The sequence below is a fragment of the Mobula birostris genome, chromosome 7 (assembly GCF_030028105.1).
Source record: "Mobula birostris isolate sMobBir1 chromosome 7, sMobBir1.hap1, whole genome shotgun sequence".
Lineage (NCBI taxonomy): Eukaryota > Metazoa > Chordata > Chondrichthyes > Myliobatiformes > Myliobatidae > Mobula > Mobula birostris.
In genome coordinates this window covers 92320855-92338453 of record NC_092376.1, presented here as the reverse complement: position 1 = coordinate 92338453, position 17599 = coordinate 92320855, and the positions used below count along the sequence as shown (strand labels likewise).

General features: G+C 45.4%; 1 protein-coding gene across 1 annotated transcript in view; it reads right to left on the bottom strand.

Annotated features, from left to right (window-relative positions):
• Nucleotides 1-17599, bottom strand: part of myo16 (myosin XVI) — a 541014-nt gene that overhangs the window by 264955 nt on the left and 258460 nt on the right. The window contains exons 14-15 of the mRNA XM_072264587.1: nt 15086-15203; nt 4155-4302 (exon numbers count right to left, since the gene is read on the bottom strand). Of these exons, the coding sequence (XP_072120688.1) occupies nt 4155-4302; nt 15086-15203 (266 nt within the window). The remainder of the gene's footprint in view (nt 1-4154; nt 4303-15085; nt 15204-17599) is intronic.

The following is a 17599-nucleotide window of genomic DNA, read 5'->3' as shown; positions in this document are numbered from 1 at the left end:
GAGGAATGTATAGGGGATATCCGAGGTAGTTTGCTTGTTTTTTAAACATAGAGAGTGGTAGGTGCATGCAACACTTTGCCGGGGTGGTGATAAAGAACTCTTATGTAGGCACGTGGATGAAAGAAAAATGAGTTTTATGTGGAGGGAAGGGTTAGATTGATTTCAAAGTAGTTTAAGGAGTTAGCACATCATCATGGCCTGAAAGGCATGTACTGTGCTGTACTGTTCTATGTTAGAATATAGAACATAAAACAGTTCAGTACAGGCCATTCGGCCCATAATGTACACACAAAATACTCTGCAGATGCTGGGATCAAAGCAACAGGCACAACACACTGGAGGAACTCAGCAGGTCGGGCAGTATCCGTGGAAACGATCAGTCAACGTTTTGGGCCAAGACCCTTCGTCAGGACTGAAGAGGGAGGGGGCAGGGGCCCTATAAAGAAGGTGGGAGAGGGTGGGATGGGGAAGACTGGTAGGTGCCAGGTGAAAAAGATCAAGGGGTCGGGGAGGGGAAACAGTGAGGGGATAGGCAGGAAAGTTGAAGAAGGAATCGGGGAAACCACAATGGGTAGTAGAAGGAGGCAGAACCATGAGGGAGGTGATAGGCAGCTGGAGGAGGAGGCAGAGTGAAACTTTCTTTATAGGGCCCCTGCCCCCTCCCTCTTCAGTCCTAACGAAGGGCCTTGGCTTGAAACATTGACGGCCCACAATGTTGTGCCAAACCAGCTAAAAAACAAATCAAAAACACCCGAATACTAATCCCTCCTCTCTACACCATGTCCATATCTTTCCGCCATCCATCTGCCTATCCAAATGTCTCAAAGGCCTCTAGTGTATTTGCCTCTACCACCATACCAGGCAGGCAGCGCATTCCAGGCATTCATGACTCTGAGTAAAAAAACTACTCCTCACATCCCCCTTGAACCTACTCCCTCTCACCTTTAACGTACACACTCTGCTATTAGATATTTCAACCTCGGAAACAGATACTCCCTTTCCATTCTATCTATGCCTCTCATAATCATGTAAACCTCTGTCAGATCTCCCCTCAGCTTTGGATGCTCCAGAGAAAACAACACAAGTTTATCCAGCCTCTCGTGATAGCACATGCCCTTTAAACCAGGCAGCATCCTGTAAACCTCTTCTGCACCCTCTCCAAAGCCTCAGCAGCCTTTCTATAGTGGGGCGACCAGAACTGTGGAAATACTCCAGACATAACCTTTTGACTTTTGAGCTCAGTGCCTTGACTAATAAAAGCAAACATTCAATTGGCCTTCGTAACCACCTTGTCAACCTGTGTAGCCACTTTCAAGGAGCTATGAACTTGGGTCCCAAGATCTCTCTGCTTAGCAACACTGACAAGGACTTTGCCCTTACAGCGTACTGTCTCCTTCCATTTGCTCTTCTATAAACTGGTTTTACTCTGTCTCCACAAGAGAACTGTGCCTCCTGACCAACTACCCAATTAGTCTGCTTCACTTTACACCATTTCTAAAGCACTGCACTTTTCAATTTTTAGGTAGATTATACAGTGAACAAGTGACCAAGAGGATTAGAGAAGGCGGCGTGGCAAACATTGTTTACGTGAACTTTAGCAAGGCCTTTGACAAGATACCGCATTGTAGGCTGCTCTAGAAGGTTAGATCACATGGGATTCAGATGACATTTGCCAACTGGACACAAAATTGGCTTTGTGGTAGGAGTCAGAGATTGACTCAATCAACCTTCTGACTCTTAGGGTTCAATCAGTGTTGGGTTATTTTTGTACTGTATAGTAATGACTTAGATGAAAATGTAGTTGACTAGCTTAATAAGTTTACAGATGACACCAAAATTAGTGGTGTAGTGAACACTGAAGAAGGTTATTTATTCATTTACTGATACAGCCCCTTTGAGCCAAGCCACTCTAGAAACCCCCGACAAATCTGATTAACCCTAACCTAATTACGGGACAATTTTACAATGACCAATTACCCTACCCAGTCTGTCTTTTGTTGGACTGTGGGAGGAAACCGGAGGTTCCAGAGAAAATTCACCCATTCCACAGTACAGACTCCTTACAGATGGCTCTGGAATTGAATTCCAAACTTCAGAACACCCCGACTTGTAATAACATCAAGCTAACTGCTATGCTACCGTGGCTTATCTAGGATGACAACAGAATGTAGAGCAACTGGAAAAGTGACAAGGAATGGCAGATGAAATTTAATTCAGACAAGTATAAAGTGAGATAGAAATACATAGTTCCCTGAAAATGGTGACATGGGTAGAAAAATTTATGAAGAAGGCATATACATGATTACCTTCATCAACCAGGGAAATGAGTAAAAGTGTTATGACACATGTTACAGCTGTTACTGTCATGGTCCGGTCCGTGAAGTCTGTATTCCGGTTCATGGTCCGGTCTATTGACCCTTGCTCCAGGTTTTCCTGTCTACCCTGTTTCTGTTCTTGTTGAGCTCTAATTGAGGCAGCTGATTCTTGTTGGGGCTGGCTGCATAAATACCTCCAGGGACCAGGGTGTGGCTGGTGGATTGTTCTTGTCTTTACTCCTTGTATCCCTTCCTCTGCCTTCTGTTTCCTCGCCTGAAGCCTTGGCGGTAACTCTCGCCTCACCTGATGTTCTCGTTTCGCCTTGCTTTGCCAGAAGCCTTGCCTTGTCTTGTCTTGCCGGTAACTCACCTCGTCTGAAGTTCTCGTCTCGCCTTACATTACCTGAAGCCTTGCCTTGTCTTGCTGGTACCTCTTGCCTAGTCTCACCTGCAGTCTTATCCTGGAGCCACCCTGTACCTAGCTCCCTTCCTGTCCCTTGCCTCCGCCTAGGTAAGCCAGGCCGTCTTGCCATTACCTGCAGTTGGTTCTGTCCCTTCCTGTCCCTTGCCTCCGTCGGGTAAGCCAGGCCATCTTGCCGTTACCAGCGGTGGGTTCTGTCCCTTCCTGTCCCTTGTCTCCATTGGGTAAGCCAGGCCGTCTTGCCGTTACCTGCGGTTGGTTCTGTCCCTTCCTGTTCCATGCCTCCATTGGGTGGTGATCTGTGCCCTGCCCAGGAGTACCGTGCCCTGCCCAGGTGAACTGCGCCCTGTCCAGGAGGAGCCTGCCTAGCCTCAAGCCTGAAGACTCCAGCCTCCTGTCTAGCCTCAAGCCTGAAGACTCCTGCCTCCTGCCAAGCCTCGCCTCAAGTCTCTAGCCTCTAGCCTCAAGCCTGAAGACTCCAGCCTCCTGCCAAGCCTTGCCTCTAGCCTCAAGCCTGAAGACTCCAGCCTCCTGCCTCCCGCCAATCCTCGCCTCTAGCCTCAAGCCTGAAGACCCCAATCTCCTGCCTCCTGCCAAGCCTCGCCTCTAGCCTCAAACCTGAAGACTCCAGCCTCATCCTGCCTGCCTGCCAAGCCTCGTCCTTGCCTAGTTCTGGGGTCCGAACCAGAGGCAAGACCCAGGTACTGGGTCCTGGTCCAGTCTCTGGCTCGGAGTCCAAGCCGGGCTCCTAGCTCTCTTGTTCCAGGTTCCCAGTTTTCGTGTCCATGCCCTTGCCCTCACCCTGTATCCTAGTCCTGTCCCTAGTCCTTCAGTGTCTGTGTCTTGCACTTGGGTCCGTTCCCAGCCACCACCATATGACAGTTACAGGAGGTACTTGTGCAATTCTGAGCACTGAGCTGTAGGAAGGATGCCCTTAAACTTAAACGGGTACAGATGAGATTATTTCCCAGGCTATGGGGGTATAAAACTAGACAACATATGCTTAATGTGAGAAGGAAAAGCTACACGGGGACCAAAGGCATAACATCTGCACACAGCAAGTAGTGGGTATATGGAATGCGTAGCCAGTGGAAGCTGTAGAGGTGGGTGCAATTACAATGTTGAAAAGACACTTGGACAGATACATGGGTAGGAAAGGTTTCGAGGGATACGGGCTAATCACAGACGAATGGGATTCGCTCAGAGCAGGCATGGACCAGTTGAAGAGCTGGTTTCCAAGCTGCATTAGTCTGTCATTTTCCACCATCAGATAGCACACTATTGTGATAAACTGCTTGATATGGTTAACTGACGCAACACTATGGGAAGTTGTAAGCATATTGAGTCTATAAAGGCACACTTCGGATTATCCTTCTGTGATCTCAGTCTGTCCAGAGAGAATATACTAACACACATACCTGTGCGCAACAGGATTGCTGAGGTAAAAAGCACATTTTTCCTCTGTTGATAGGCCATCAATCATCAGGTAGAAAATATTAAAATTGCACTGGTGAGGCGGTCGAGAGACAATGCGAGACTTCTCTAAGCAGTAAGTATAAACTCTAGCTGGAAGAAGAATAATTTGTTAAGTTATCTAGATTCTGTTTTACATCTTACAAAGAACATAAACTTAACTTCCAGATGATGTGTATTTACTGCAGTGAGATTTATAAAAAATATACATATTGATTTTCTGTGATTGCAGAAGAGGACAAGTTCCACACTCACAATGACACATGAAGAGGATCAATCATTTCATTTGTTTCAATGGATGGAAAATTACCATTTCCAATATTGCAATACTGTTCCCCCAGAGGGAAACAAATTCAATTCACCTTCTGGCACACCTGTACAGATCAAGGTTCTTTTGAACAGGAGGACAAGAATGAGTGAAACTATTATATTTCATGTAGTAATACTTACTGGGAGAAAGTTATAACAGGTTCATATTTTGAATGACTCAGATCGAAATAGGCATTCCTGTGAAGGTTTTAATGCAGTAAAGATCCCATAACATCAAATTTGGTTGCAATTGAAGCCCAAGGCCTCACACCTTAAAGGTTTGAAAATGTGATGCAGTCATGTCATCATGTTCAGCTCACTCCAAAAGCCAGCCTTTGGTGTAAGACCACAGGCCCAAATCTTTGTGTGTCCAGGCATCAGAGCAGCACAGAGGGAGATGGAGGAGGTGCAGGAGATGCGTTTTGGTTCATGCCAACCAATAGCATCAACTGTTCTGGGGGCTGAGCAGCAACGTCAGGAAACAGGGTTTTGGACCAGCATGAGGGAAAAGGAGAACAGCCTAGGTGCTGATAGAGACCTGGGAAGTTCTATTTACAATAACAGTTATAGGACACCAGAGTGTTTATTTTCAGTCTAAAAAAATTAATTATTTCTCTGAACATGATGACATGACTGCATCACTGATTGAACTAGGTACCTCACTGCTTTCCCTCTTTGAAGAAAGTATGTGCAACTACTGTTTGGAGTTCTACGTAATCACAAGTTTCAGTCTGCTTTCCTGGTTATTTCACATTCATCACATTTACATTGAATTAGACAGTGAAGGTGCCTCTTACATTTACAACCAACACAACCTAAGGATGTGCTGGGGGCAGCCTGCAAGTCACCACACATTCTGACACCGACAAAGCATGCACACAATGTTTAACAGAACAACACAAGTAACAGCAGCAAAAAAATAACATCAAGAAGCCCCTTTCCCATCCTCCCACCCACCCACTCACACACACAGACCAGCCTCCGGACACCTCAGACTCATACCTTCAACTTCCAGTCCTTCCCCATACTTGCAGTCGCAGACATCAGACTTCTGACTTCTAGACACAATGATACAGGGGCTTTGACTTTCAGGCCTTGGCCTTCAGACTCACTGACTTCGGTCATTGACCTTTGACACTGACCCCAGCACTTGCCCATCATTGGACTTTGAAATCTGGCCCGTCTGCACCCTCCTTCTTACTGTCCTTTGACTGTCCTAGAGCACATCAACCTAGACTCCAACCACCTGCTCCTGCCTCTGATTCTTCCTTTACTTCCCGTGATCGCTAACTCCCCTTCAACCCTGTCTCTAAATCCTGATCTCTAACCCCTGTTCCCAAAACCATCCCTACAAACCTAAACAACTACTGAGTGTGAGCCATGATCTTGACAGACGGCAACATGGCATCATCTTCAACCAGGTGTCAGTCTGACCAGCTTAACTGTACATTTACTGTATCTATTAATTTTTATTTATTCCTGGAAATGGAATATTGCAACCTCTTGATGTGACCTACAGTGTTTCTGTAATTCCTAAACAGAAGTCATCTCTGTAACGACATCAGAAATAGATTCTTCATCATACATTATCTCATCTGAACAACATGGTTATTTCTGACATGAATTTTAGCACAAACTAAGTAGCTTTCCAAGGAAAAATTTTGGATTACTTCACCAAGATCCATGACGAAAGTTGTATTTACTCACTGATCTGGTGATTCCCCCTCGCAAATCAATCAAAATTGTTTTTTTCCTTCCTGCTTCAATTGCTGTATCTCCATTCTCTGATCTAAGTTAAGCTGTTCCAAGCTCAATCACATGTTATAGCAGTTATGAGGAGAGACAGGAGACACTAATTTGTTTTCCCTGGAGTGGAATACATTAAGAGGAGACTCAATTGAGGGTAAACTGAATGAAACTTTCTTCCATGTCATAAAACTAAAGAACATAGACAAAGGGGTAAGAAATTCACAGATGATCTGAGGGCAACATTTTTCACCCAGTAAGTAACTGTAATGTAGTGCCACAGAGAGTCAGCATAAAAGATGATGGGAACTTAGATGCTCAATGGTTGACATGGACATGGTAGACCATATGGTCTGTTACCTTTCTGTCCAACTATGACATCATAACTGAGAATTCCTGATGGAGTTGTCAATCTGTCAATCCTACATGCCTAATCAAACATTACGTTTTGGGTCTCACACCCACTTTCATCCCATCATCTCGAGCATCACCCTGTCTCTGAATGGACAATGTAGAAACTGTCCAAGGTTACAATAACTCAATGCTTAGAATGTCATCTTTCACAAGTTCTTCCAGATTTTGATGATGTGCGCTGAATTTGTAGCTTTTTGCTATCTCTGAGAAAAATTAACAATTACAGGGCAATTAGGTTAACTTTGATGCAGGAGAAGTTACTGAAATCCATTCCGATAACTTATACAATTCTCCTTTTGGAAAGGCAGATATTAATCAAGGACAATCACTAAACTATACTCCCAACTGTCCAACGCATTAGTTTTTTAAGGAGGTAATAAGTGGGAGCAATGATAGTACAGATTCCACGTGGTTGCTGTGGGGATAACATATTGATCTGGATATTAAGAATGTGGCCTTTTAAAGAGAAATAACTTAATCAAAGTCACCTGCAAGCAGTGTGATGAGGGAGAAAAAAAGCACAGATAAAAGAATGCGAAAACTGGAGGAAATACTGAATCTGTTAGGCCATGCCAGCAGAACGAAACTCGGAGCCAAAATTACAATCCCACATGCTGTACCTGTACACGGTCCATATTCCTCCACTCCTTGCTTGATCACAAGCCTGTCTACATGCCCCTAAAAGTTAACTATTTTATTTGTCTCCACCACCTTCCCTGGCAGTAGATTACAGGCACCTACCCCTCTCTGTATAAAAAATCTCCCCTCTCATATATGACACAAAACAGACTCTATCGGCCCTATCATGCCTCTTATGGTTTTATATATATTTATCAGGATCTGCATTAGCCTTCACCTCTCCAGAGAAAATAATCTGAATTTGTACAACTTCTCATTGTAATTCATAATCTTTAATCCAGGCAACATTTCAATGAACAGTTTTGTATTTTGCATTTCTAACATTCCTGGTGAGATGCCTTCAGCATAAAATGTTAACGCTGCTTCCCTATATTCATAGACGTTGTTGAGCATTTCCAGTGCTTTCTATTTTTGTTTAATTCCCAACTTCCTCTGCTTATGAATTGCATTTTCTCTAATGCCTATTATTTGTATTTGTATGAATATTTCAGCTGCCTTGTTATGAATAAAGCAAATGTTTAGTTAAAGTGTACTTGAACATCAGAAAATTTTTGACAAGAACCGACCATTTGGTCCAACAAAGCTTGCCAAGTTCCTATTCACGCTGTGTGCTGATATAACTACCGAGTTTAGATTTGAAAGTCGCTAAGGTACTACTCTCTACTATGCAACTAGATGGTTTGTTTCATGTGTACTACTCTCAACTAGGTAGTTTGTTCCATATGTCCACAACTCACTGTGTAAAGAAATGCTTCCTGATGTTAGTCTGAAATCTCCCCTTAACCAGTTTCCACCTATGGCCCCGTGTCCTTGGTGATGAATTAATTTTGAAGTAGCAGCTGGCATCCATTTTACTTATACCCTAAATGATTTTGAACACTAATGTCATGTCTCCTCTTATTCTACATCTACTTAGGCTAAAAAGATGCTTTAAATGCTTTTTCATAGCTCATACATTGCAGACCTGGAATGAGTCTAATCGTCCTTCTCTGAACTCTCTCCAGTGCCTTCACATCCCTCACAAAACATGGAGACCAAAACCGTACACAGTACTCCAGGTGTGGCCTCACAAGCACATTATGCAACTTATGGAGAATGTCTCTAGACTTGAACTCCAATCAGCACATTATATAGCTTGACATTCTATTAACCTTCCTAGTCGCTTCTGTGCATTGACTAGATGTTGATAGTGATGAGTTTACCAGGACACCCAAATCCTTCTCATACAGTGCACTTTCTACTCAAGACCCCACCCCCCATTGTATCTAATATTTCTACTTCCTATATTTAATATTTTACATTTACTTACATTAAATTTCATCTGCCATCAATCTTCCCACATCTGGGTTGAACTGTGTTGATTCTGTTGCTTGAATGTTGTCAGCCCATCCCCCGAATTTTGTGTCATTGGCAAACTTTATTAGTTTATTTGTTATGTGCTTATCCAAATCATTAATATAAATTAAAAACAACAGCAGCTGAAAACTGATCCCAGTGGAACATCTTCTAGGTGCGAAAATGATCCTCTCACCATAACTCATTGTTTTCTGCTTTTCTGGGAGGCTCAATCTCTGTTGAACTCATTTAGTTAGAAACAAGTAAAAAGAAATCATTGCTGTACAGCTGTTAACATCCCTGCAGAATATTTGGCTCATAACCAGTTAAGGGCCGTCATGGTACAGAAGGTGGCATGTGACCTATTGAGTCCATCCTGACTTTCTACACAACAAAACAATCATCTCTCTCACAATCCCTGTAGTCTTGCTAGTTTTTTCCCATTCATGCTTCTATCAAATTTCTCTTTGTAGAGCTTGTTTGCCCTTGTGTCTGCCAGCAAGTTCCAGGTCATAGAACATAGAAGAATGCGTAAAAGAAGTTTATCTATACATTTCTCCCTTATCCAAAATCTTAAACCTGTGTTTTTAAACCAGCAGCCACTGGAAACATGAAGAGAGCAACCCATAAAAATCATAGATATTTATTTTGGTGGGGCAGGGGGAAGAAGATGGGGTTCGATTGTGGTGCATTTTAGATCACAAGACCACAAACCACACGGTAGGAGTAGAGCAACACACACAAAATGATGGAGGAACTCAGGAGGCCAGACAGCATCCATGGAGAAAAGTACAGTCGCATTTAGGGCCGAGACCCTTCAGTAGGCCTGGAGAAAGAAAACTGAGGAGTAGAGTTGAAAGGTAGGAGGGGAGAGAGAAACACCAGATGACAGGTGAAACTTGGAGGGGGAGGGATGAAGCAAAGAACTAGGAGGTTGATTGGTGAAAGAGACAGAAGGCCATGGAAGAAAGAAGAAAAGGAGGGGGGAGGAGCACCAGAGGGAGGCGATGGGTGGGCAATGAGATAAGGTGAGAGAGGGACAAGAGGATGGGAAATGGTGAAGGGGGTGGGTTGGAGGCAATACCGGAAGTTTGAGAAATCTATGTTCGTGCCATCAGATTGGAGGCTACCCAAACGGAATACAAGGTGTTGTTTATCCAACCTAAGTGTGGCATTATCCCGACAGTGGAGGAGGCCATGGATAGACATATCGGAATGTGAATGGGTGGCCACTGGGAGATCTGGCTTGTTCAGGCAGAACATAGATGCTTGGCAAAGCGGTCTTCCAATCTACGTCGGGTCTCACCAATATACAATAGGCCTCACCGGGAGCACCAAATACTGTAAATGACCCCAACACACACACTGGTGAAATGTCGCCTCACCTGGAAGGACTGTTTGGGGCCTTGAATGGTAGTAAGGGAGGAGGTGTAACAATTGTTCCACTTGCAAGGATAAGTGCCAGGAGGGAGATCAGTGGGAAGGGATGAATGGACAAGAGAGTTGCATAGGGAGCGATCCCCGCGGAACGCAGAAAGTGGAGAAAGGGAAAGATGTGCTTGGCGGTAGTGGTGGCGGAGGTTTCGGAGAATTATGTGCTGGATGTGGAAACTGGTTAAGTAGTAGGTGAGGACAAGAGGAACCCTATCCCTGGTAGGGTGGCTAGAGGATGGGGTAAGAGCAGACATGCATGAAATGGAAGAGATGTGGCTGAGGGCAGCGATGGTGGTGGAGGAAGGGAAGCTCCTTTCTTTGAAAAAGGAAGACATCTGCTTTGTTCTAGAATAAAAAGCCTTATCCTTAGAACAGATACAGCGGAGATGGAGGAATTGAGAAAAGGGGATGGCGTTTTCACAAGTAGCAGGGTGGGACAAGGAGCTTTGAGAGTCCATTAGTTTATAATAGACATCAGTGAATAAGCTGTCTCCAGAGAAAGAGACAGTGAGATCAAGAAAGGGGAGGGAGGTGTTGGAAATGGAGCAGGTGAACTTGAGGGCAGAGTGGAAGTTGGAGGCAAAGTGGATGAAATTGATGAGTTCAGCAAGGGTGCAGGAAGCAGTCATTGATGTAGCATAGGAAAAGTGTGGAATGGTCATCAGTGTAGGCTTGGAACATAGACTGTTCCACATAGCCAACAAACTGGCAGGCATAGTGCCCATGGCTAACCCTTTTCTTTGAATGAAGTGGGATGACCCAAACGAGAAACTATTTAAAGTGAGAACAAGTTCTGCTAGGTGGAGGAGAGTGGTGGTGAAGGGGAACTGTTTGGGTCTGGTGTCCAGAAAGAAGCGGAGAGCTTTGAGGCCTTCCTGGTGGGGGATGGAAGTGTGTAGGGACTGGACATCCATAGTGAAAATAAGATGATGGGGGCCAAGGAACCGGAAATCCTTAAAAAGATCAAGTGTGTGTGAGGTGTCACAGATGTAGGTGGGGAGGGTCTAAACCGGGGGGATAAAACAGAGTTGAGGTATGCAGATATGAGTTCAGTGGGACAGGAACAAGCTGAAACAATGGATCTACCTGGACAAGCAAGTTTGTGGATTTTGGGTAGGAGGTAGAAACGGGAGGTGTGGAGTGCGGAAACTATGAGGTTTGTGGCATTGGTGGGAGATCACCAGGGTCAATAAGATTGGTGTTGGTGTGGAGACAATGTCCTGCAGTTTCTTAGTGGGGTCCTGTTCAAGGGGTAAGTAAGAGGAGGTGTCTGAGAGTTGGCCCTGGGCCTCGGCAAGGAAGAGGTCAGTTCGCCAGACGACTACAGCTCCCCCCTTATCTGCAGGTTGATGGTGAGGTTAGGATTGGTGCGGAGGGAGTGGAGAGCCAAGCGTTTGGAAGAACTAAGGTTAGAATAGGAGAGAGGCTTGTTAAGTCTAGACAGTTAATGTCCCATAGGCAGTTGGCAATGAAAAGGTCCAGAGCTGGCAGAAGACCAGGGTGGGGTGTCCAGGAAGAGGAGGAAGGCTGGAGATGGGAGAAGGGGTCATTAGTGTGGGGTGGAGAGTCCTTGTGCAAGAAATAGGCTCAGAGATGGAGGTGGCGGAAGAAGAGCTCAGCATCATGGCAGGTACAGTACCCACTGAGTCGTAGGCGCAGGAGGACAAAAGTGAGGCCCAAAAGTGAGATTGTTCTGTCTCAGTGAAGGGAAGGTCAGATGTAATGGTGAGGCCCAAAAGTGAGGTCCAAAAGTGAGATTGTTCTGTCTCAGTGAAGGGAAGGTCAGATGTAATGGTGGACAAAGGTGAGGCTCTTACTGAGGATTGAACATTCTGCCTCGGAGAGGGGAAGGTCAGAGGGAATGGTGAAAACCGGCATGGATGACAGCTGGGATCGGAGGGGAAAGGGGGTTGGTAGTGTCTGAGGGGAAGGGAGGTTTGGGATGTTCAGGGATGGTGGGGTGAGAGGAAGATGGAGTCTCCAAGGACCCAGGAGCTGATGGTGGGACCTAAGAGACACGGGATTGTGGAGTGGTGGTGGGGAAAGGGGAGACGGGTGTTCCAGCAACAGTGCGTGAAGACCTGGCCCAGAGGTACAGAGGGTCAGGGCCGGAGTCGGAGTTGGAGGTTTGCGCAATCAGCACTATGGTGATGTCTGAGGTCGTTGGAACCCCCACTGATGGCGGCAGAATCCGGGCTTGGGATTGTTAGAGCTGTTGAGGTCAGCAGCAGAGATCGCCGTCTGGAATCCAGGCCTGTCGGCAGGTTCTGTAGTTTGTAGATGGGCGACCTTCTGATCCTTGGACACAAGGAAGTCAAACCAGCGACTGAAATCATAGAACCGGCCAAGAAGAAAGAAGTGTATAGGTCCATTACAGGTGGCGGAGAGGGAATCCCGGAGTTGTGGAAGTGACTGGGGTAGGGACACCAGGTACCTCCTCATGGCAGAGAGCGTGGCCCGTAGAGCGCGGTGGGACAGTCGATTGAATGTGGGTACCTGGGGTCCTCGTAGGGTCCAAATCGAGAAGCCTGGAAACGAATCTGAAACCGTGTGGTATAAACTGGCGGCAAAGTCATGTTCCCAGGAAGGATACATGGCTGTCATAGTAAAATTAGGCCATTCAGCCCATCAAGTCTTCTCTGCCATTCCAACGCAGCTAATTTATTATCCCTCTCATACCTAATCTCCTGTTTAGTCTCCGACCTTCCCCTCACTGAGGCAGAACCTTTGACGACCCGACTAATCAAGAACCCATAAACCTCCATATTAATTATTGCGTACCCAATGATTTGGCCTTCACGGCCGTCTGTGGCAGTGAATTTCATCCTCTGGCTAAAGGAATTCCTCCTAATCTCTGTTCTAAATGGACATCCCTCTATTCTAAAGTCCTTCTAGTTCTGCACCCCCTCACTGTACTAAGCATCCTCTCCACATCCACTCAATCTAGGTTTTTTAATATTCGAGAGGTTTCAATGAGATCCCGCACCTCCCCCCCCAATTCTTCTAATCTCCAGTGAGTACAGGCCCAGAGCCATCAAATGCTTCTCATACATTAACTCTTTCATTCCTGAAATAATTCTCTGGAACCTCCTCTGGACCCTCTCCAATGCTAGCATATCTTTTCTTAGACCAGGTGATCAAAACTGCCTGGGAGGGGGGAGAAGATGACAGCGCGACGACAGCGCGCGTGGCCACTTCAGTGATGAATATCTGTTATTTGTCAAGTAGGGGACCGTGCACAATTCTGATTTGATGGAGACAGACATGAGAGCACAGCGGAACATCTGGAAAACTTCTGAAATGCCCACTTTGCTGCCGCTGCTACTGTGTGGTAACTGGAATCTCCGGAGCTGAAGACCCCGAAATCCTCGGCTTTGTGTGTTTCAGCGGCCGGAGAGAGGTCAAAGGTGCTCGGCAGAGGATGGCGCTCAGGAGGCTGTATCGGAGAGGCTGCTCGGAAGCTCAGAGTTTTTGGACGGATGGACTCAGGGTCGGCTGGGGTCGGCTGCTTCCAAGGTATCAGCAAGTTGACGGTGCCTGGAGGTTTACGGCAGGGAGTTTCTCCCTTTTGCTGCCTGCTATCGGGGACTCGGGAGCCGATCGACTCGAGACTTTGAGAACTTTTTTTTTACTGTGCCTATGGTCTGTTCTTTATCAAATTATGATATTGCTTTGCACTGCTGTAACTATATGTTATAATTATGTGGTTTCGTCAGTGTTAGTCTTTGGTCTGTCTTGTTTTCTGTGATATCACTCCGGAGAAACAGTATATCATTTCTTAATGCATGTATGCATTTCTAAATGACAATAAAAGAGGACTGAGTGTTCTCATAATCTAAATCTAGTACTCCAACTGTAGTCTGACCAGTACATTATAAAGCCTCAGCATTATATCCCTGCTTTTATAAGACCATAAGAAATAGAGACAGAATTAGGCCATTCAGCCCATCAAATCTGCAGCACTATTCCATAATGGCTGATTTATTATTCCTCTCAACCCAATTCTTCTGTCTTCTCTCCATGTCCCTTGATGCCCTGACTAATTAAGTATGTATCAATAGACCAGGACTGTGCTAGGGCTGACTGGATGATTTTAAGATTAGCTTTATTTGTCACACGTACAATGAATCATCAAAACATGCAGAAAACACACAAAATTCTGGAGGAACTCAGCAGATCAGGCAGCATTTATGAAGAGGAATAAACAGTCAACATTTCAGGCTGTGACCCTTCATCAGGACTGGAAAGGAAGGTTGAGGAATAAGAAGGTGGGGGAGGGGGAGGAGTACAAACTGGAAGGTGACAGATGAAAGACCAACTACATTCTAGTCCTTTTGAAATGAATGCTAACATTGCATTTGCCTTCCTTACTACTGACCCAACCTGCAAGTTAACCTTTAGGTTTCCAACCTTTTTGAAGCCATGGACTAATGCCATGAAGCAAGGGGTCCATCAATCCCAGGTTGGGGATCCCTGCTTTAGAGGATCCTGTGCGAGGACTCCCAGGTTCCTTTGCATCTCTGATTTTGAATTTTCTTCACATTTAGAATAGTCTACATCTTTATTCCTTCTACTAATCTGCATGACCACAGAATTTTTCACACTATGTTCCACCTACCACTTTGTCCATTCTGCCAATCTGTCTAAGTCCTGCCCCTCCACCTAACTTTATATCATCTGCAAACTTGGCCACAAAACCATCAATTCCATCATTCAAATCGTTGACAAATAATGTGAAAAGAAGCGGTCCCAACAGCGATCCCTGCTAAACACCACTACACACTGGCAGCCAACCAGCAACTCAATATTAACAAGCAGGAATTTCATTCCATTTCTCCAAAAGATGCTGCACCTTTTTAAAAAAAATATCTCCCTGAGGGAAACTACAAATGTAAAGCCCTGAGAAATTAGAGAACATGTTCCTCAAATTCCTGCTGGGTGAAGCCATGATTCAGGCCATCACTTTCAAAATCCCGAGGGGTTTTAACAAAAGCGTTACCTCCAGTCAAAGTCCTTTTGCTTTCATTGAATTGCAGTTCTAGATACTTAATATAGCGGCTGGACGACACATTTAATGTGGTTTTTGCATGGCCAAAGGATTCCAGCAAACAGCAGACCTAGAAGAAAGTTCATAAAACATTTACCAAAACAGTCATATAAACTTTAGGGACAGGAAATTCAGTCACTCAGTTGTTACACTGTTTTGTGCTGCAAGATGATTGTGATCAGCACTCCATGGGAATTACACTGTAGTTCAGCAGTGAAATTAATTGCCATGCAATATGTAACTGACATCATTATCATGATATTTCAGCAACATAAAAGCCCAGACCTGGAATACATGAGCAGGTCTTCATTGGAGATAAGGCTTTACTCCAGTATTACTTCTGTAAGGGGATTCTTCGTTTATGTTACTGAGTAGGCAAATTAAAATGGCTTCTTTGTTATGTTAACTGCTGAGAAAGTTCTCTCATTAGCAGCTAGTTTGGGTTATATTATTGATAAGAGAACGAACGACACATTTGGGATAGGTACTAATCTTTCTAGTGTGTCTGTAAGTTATTGTGATGCGCAGGTTTTTGGGGAGAAGGCGTGATGGAGAGGGACAGAATGGACAAGGTGCTGTGAGCTGGCTAACGGGGTCGGACCCCGAAGAGGAGTCCGAGGTCCAGGGTCTTCGGCGAGAAGGGGAGACAGAGACAAACTCATGTGGAGTGTCTGGTCGACCACCGTGGTTGGTCCCAGGTGGCAGGTCGAGCTGGGCAGAGGGGATCGAATGGTGAAGAGAGGATCGTTACTCGAGATCCAATGGTTGTGCACGAAGAGACTGAACTTTGATAAGTGTGGCACCTTTTATTTTCCTTTTATATTTTATCTCTTTTAATTATATAACTCCAGTAATATCTATAAACTGTAATTCATTTAATCATATATGGTGTACCGTCTGTTATTGGGTGGGGTGGGGTACATCACACAGCATCCACACAAACTTAATTACCCAGTTTGGCGGGGCCGAGGGCTGTTTCCCCTAGATGACAGCAAGCTGAGTGAGCCTGAGGCTTACCAGGGGCTACACTTTAAAAGCTATATCCCTACTTTAGCTGCTGTCGTGAAGCTTTGGACTGCAGTAACACTGTACTTATTCCTGTATTGTCATCTCACAGGTTATTGGTAGAAGGCCCTAATTCAAACCATTCCTTACCCAGGTGTGCACTTATTTAACAGTAATAGTAAAGTATACTGGAGTAAACCTTCACTTGCTCCTGCATCACACGCAAAATGCTAGAGGAACTCAGCAGGCCAGGCAGCATCTATGGAAAAGTGTACAGTCACCGTTTCGGGCTGAGACCCTTCAGCAGGACTCCTGTATTCCAGGCCTGGGCTTTCATGATGCTGCTATATCACAACAATTATGCCGGTAATGTATTTCATGGCAATTAATTTCACTGCTGAACTACACTATAATGACAAGCAACACACACAAAAATTGCTGGTGAATGCAGCAGCCCAGGCAGTACCTATAGGAAAAGTACAGTCAACGTTTCGGGCCGAGACCCTTCATCAGGACTAACTGAAAGAAGAGATAGTAAGAGATTTGAAAGTGGGAGGGAGAGGGGCAGATCCGAAGTGTTAGGAGAAGACAGGAAGGGGAGGGATGGAGCCAAGAGCTGGAAAGTTGATTGGCAAAAGGGATACGAGGCTGGAGAAGGGAGAGGTTCATGGGACGGGAGGCCTAGGGAGAAAGAAAGGGGGAGGGGGAGAAAGTGGATGGGCAAGGAGTATAGTGAGACGGACAGAAGGAGAAAAAGGAGAGAGAGAGAAAAAAATTAATAATAATAAATAAATAAATAAATAAATAACGGATGGGGTATGAGGGGGAGGTGGAGCATTAGCGGAAGTTAGAGAAGTCAATGTTCATGCCATCAGGTTGGAGACTACCCAGACGGAATATAAGGTGTTGTTCCTCCACCCTGAGTGTGGCTTCATCTTGACAGTAGAGGAGGCTGTGGATAGACATATCAGAATGGGAATGGGATGTGGAATTAAATATGCGGCCACTGGGAGACCCTGCTTTCTCTGGCAGACAGAGTGTAGGTGTTCAGCGCAATGGTCTCCCAGCCTGCGTCGGGTCTCGCCAATGTATAGAACGCTGCATTGGGAGCACCAGATGCAGTATATCATCGCAGCTGACTCACAGGTGAAGTGTCGCCTCACCTGGAAGGACTGCCTGGGGCCCTGAATGGTAGTGAGGGAGGAAGTGTAAGGGCATGTGTAGCACTTGTTCCGCTTACAAGGATAAGTGCCGGGAGGGAGATTGGTGGGAAGGGATGGGGGGGAAGCGAATGGACAAGGGAGTCGCGTAGGGAGCAATCCCTGCAGAAAGCAGAAGGGTGGGGGAGAGAAAGATGTGCTTAGTGGGGGGATCCCGTTGGAGGTGGCGGAAGTTACGGAGAATTATACGTTGGACCTGGAGGCTGGTGGGGTGGTAAGTCAGGACAAGGGGAACCCTATT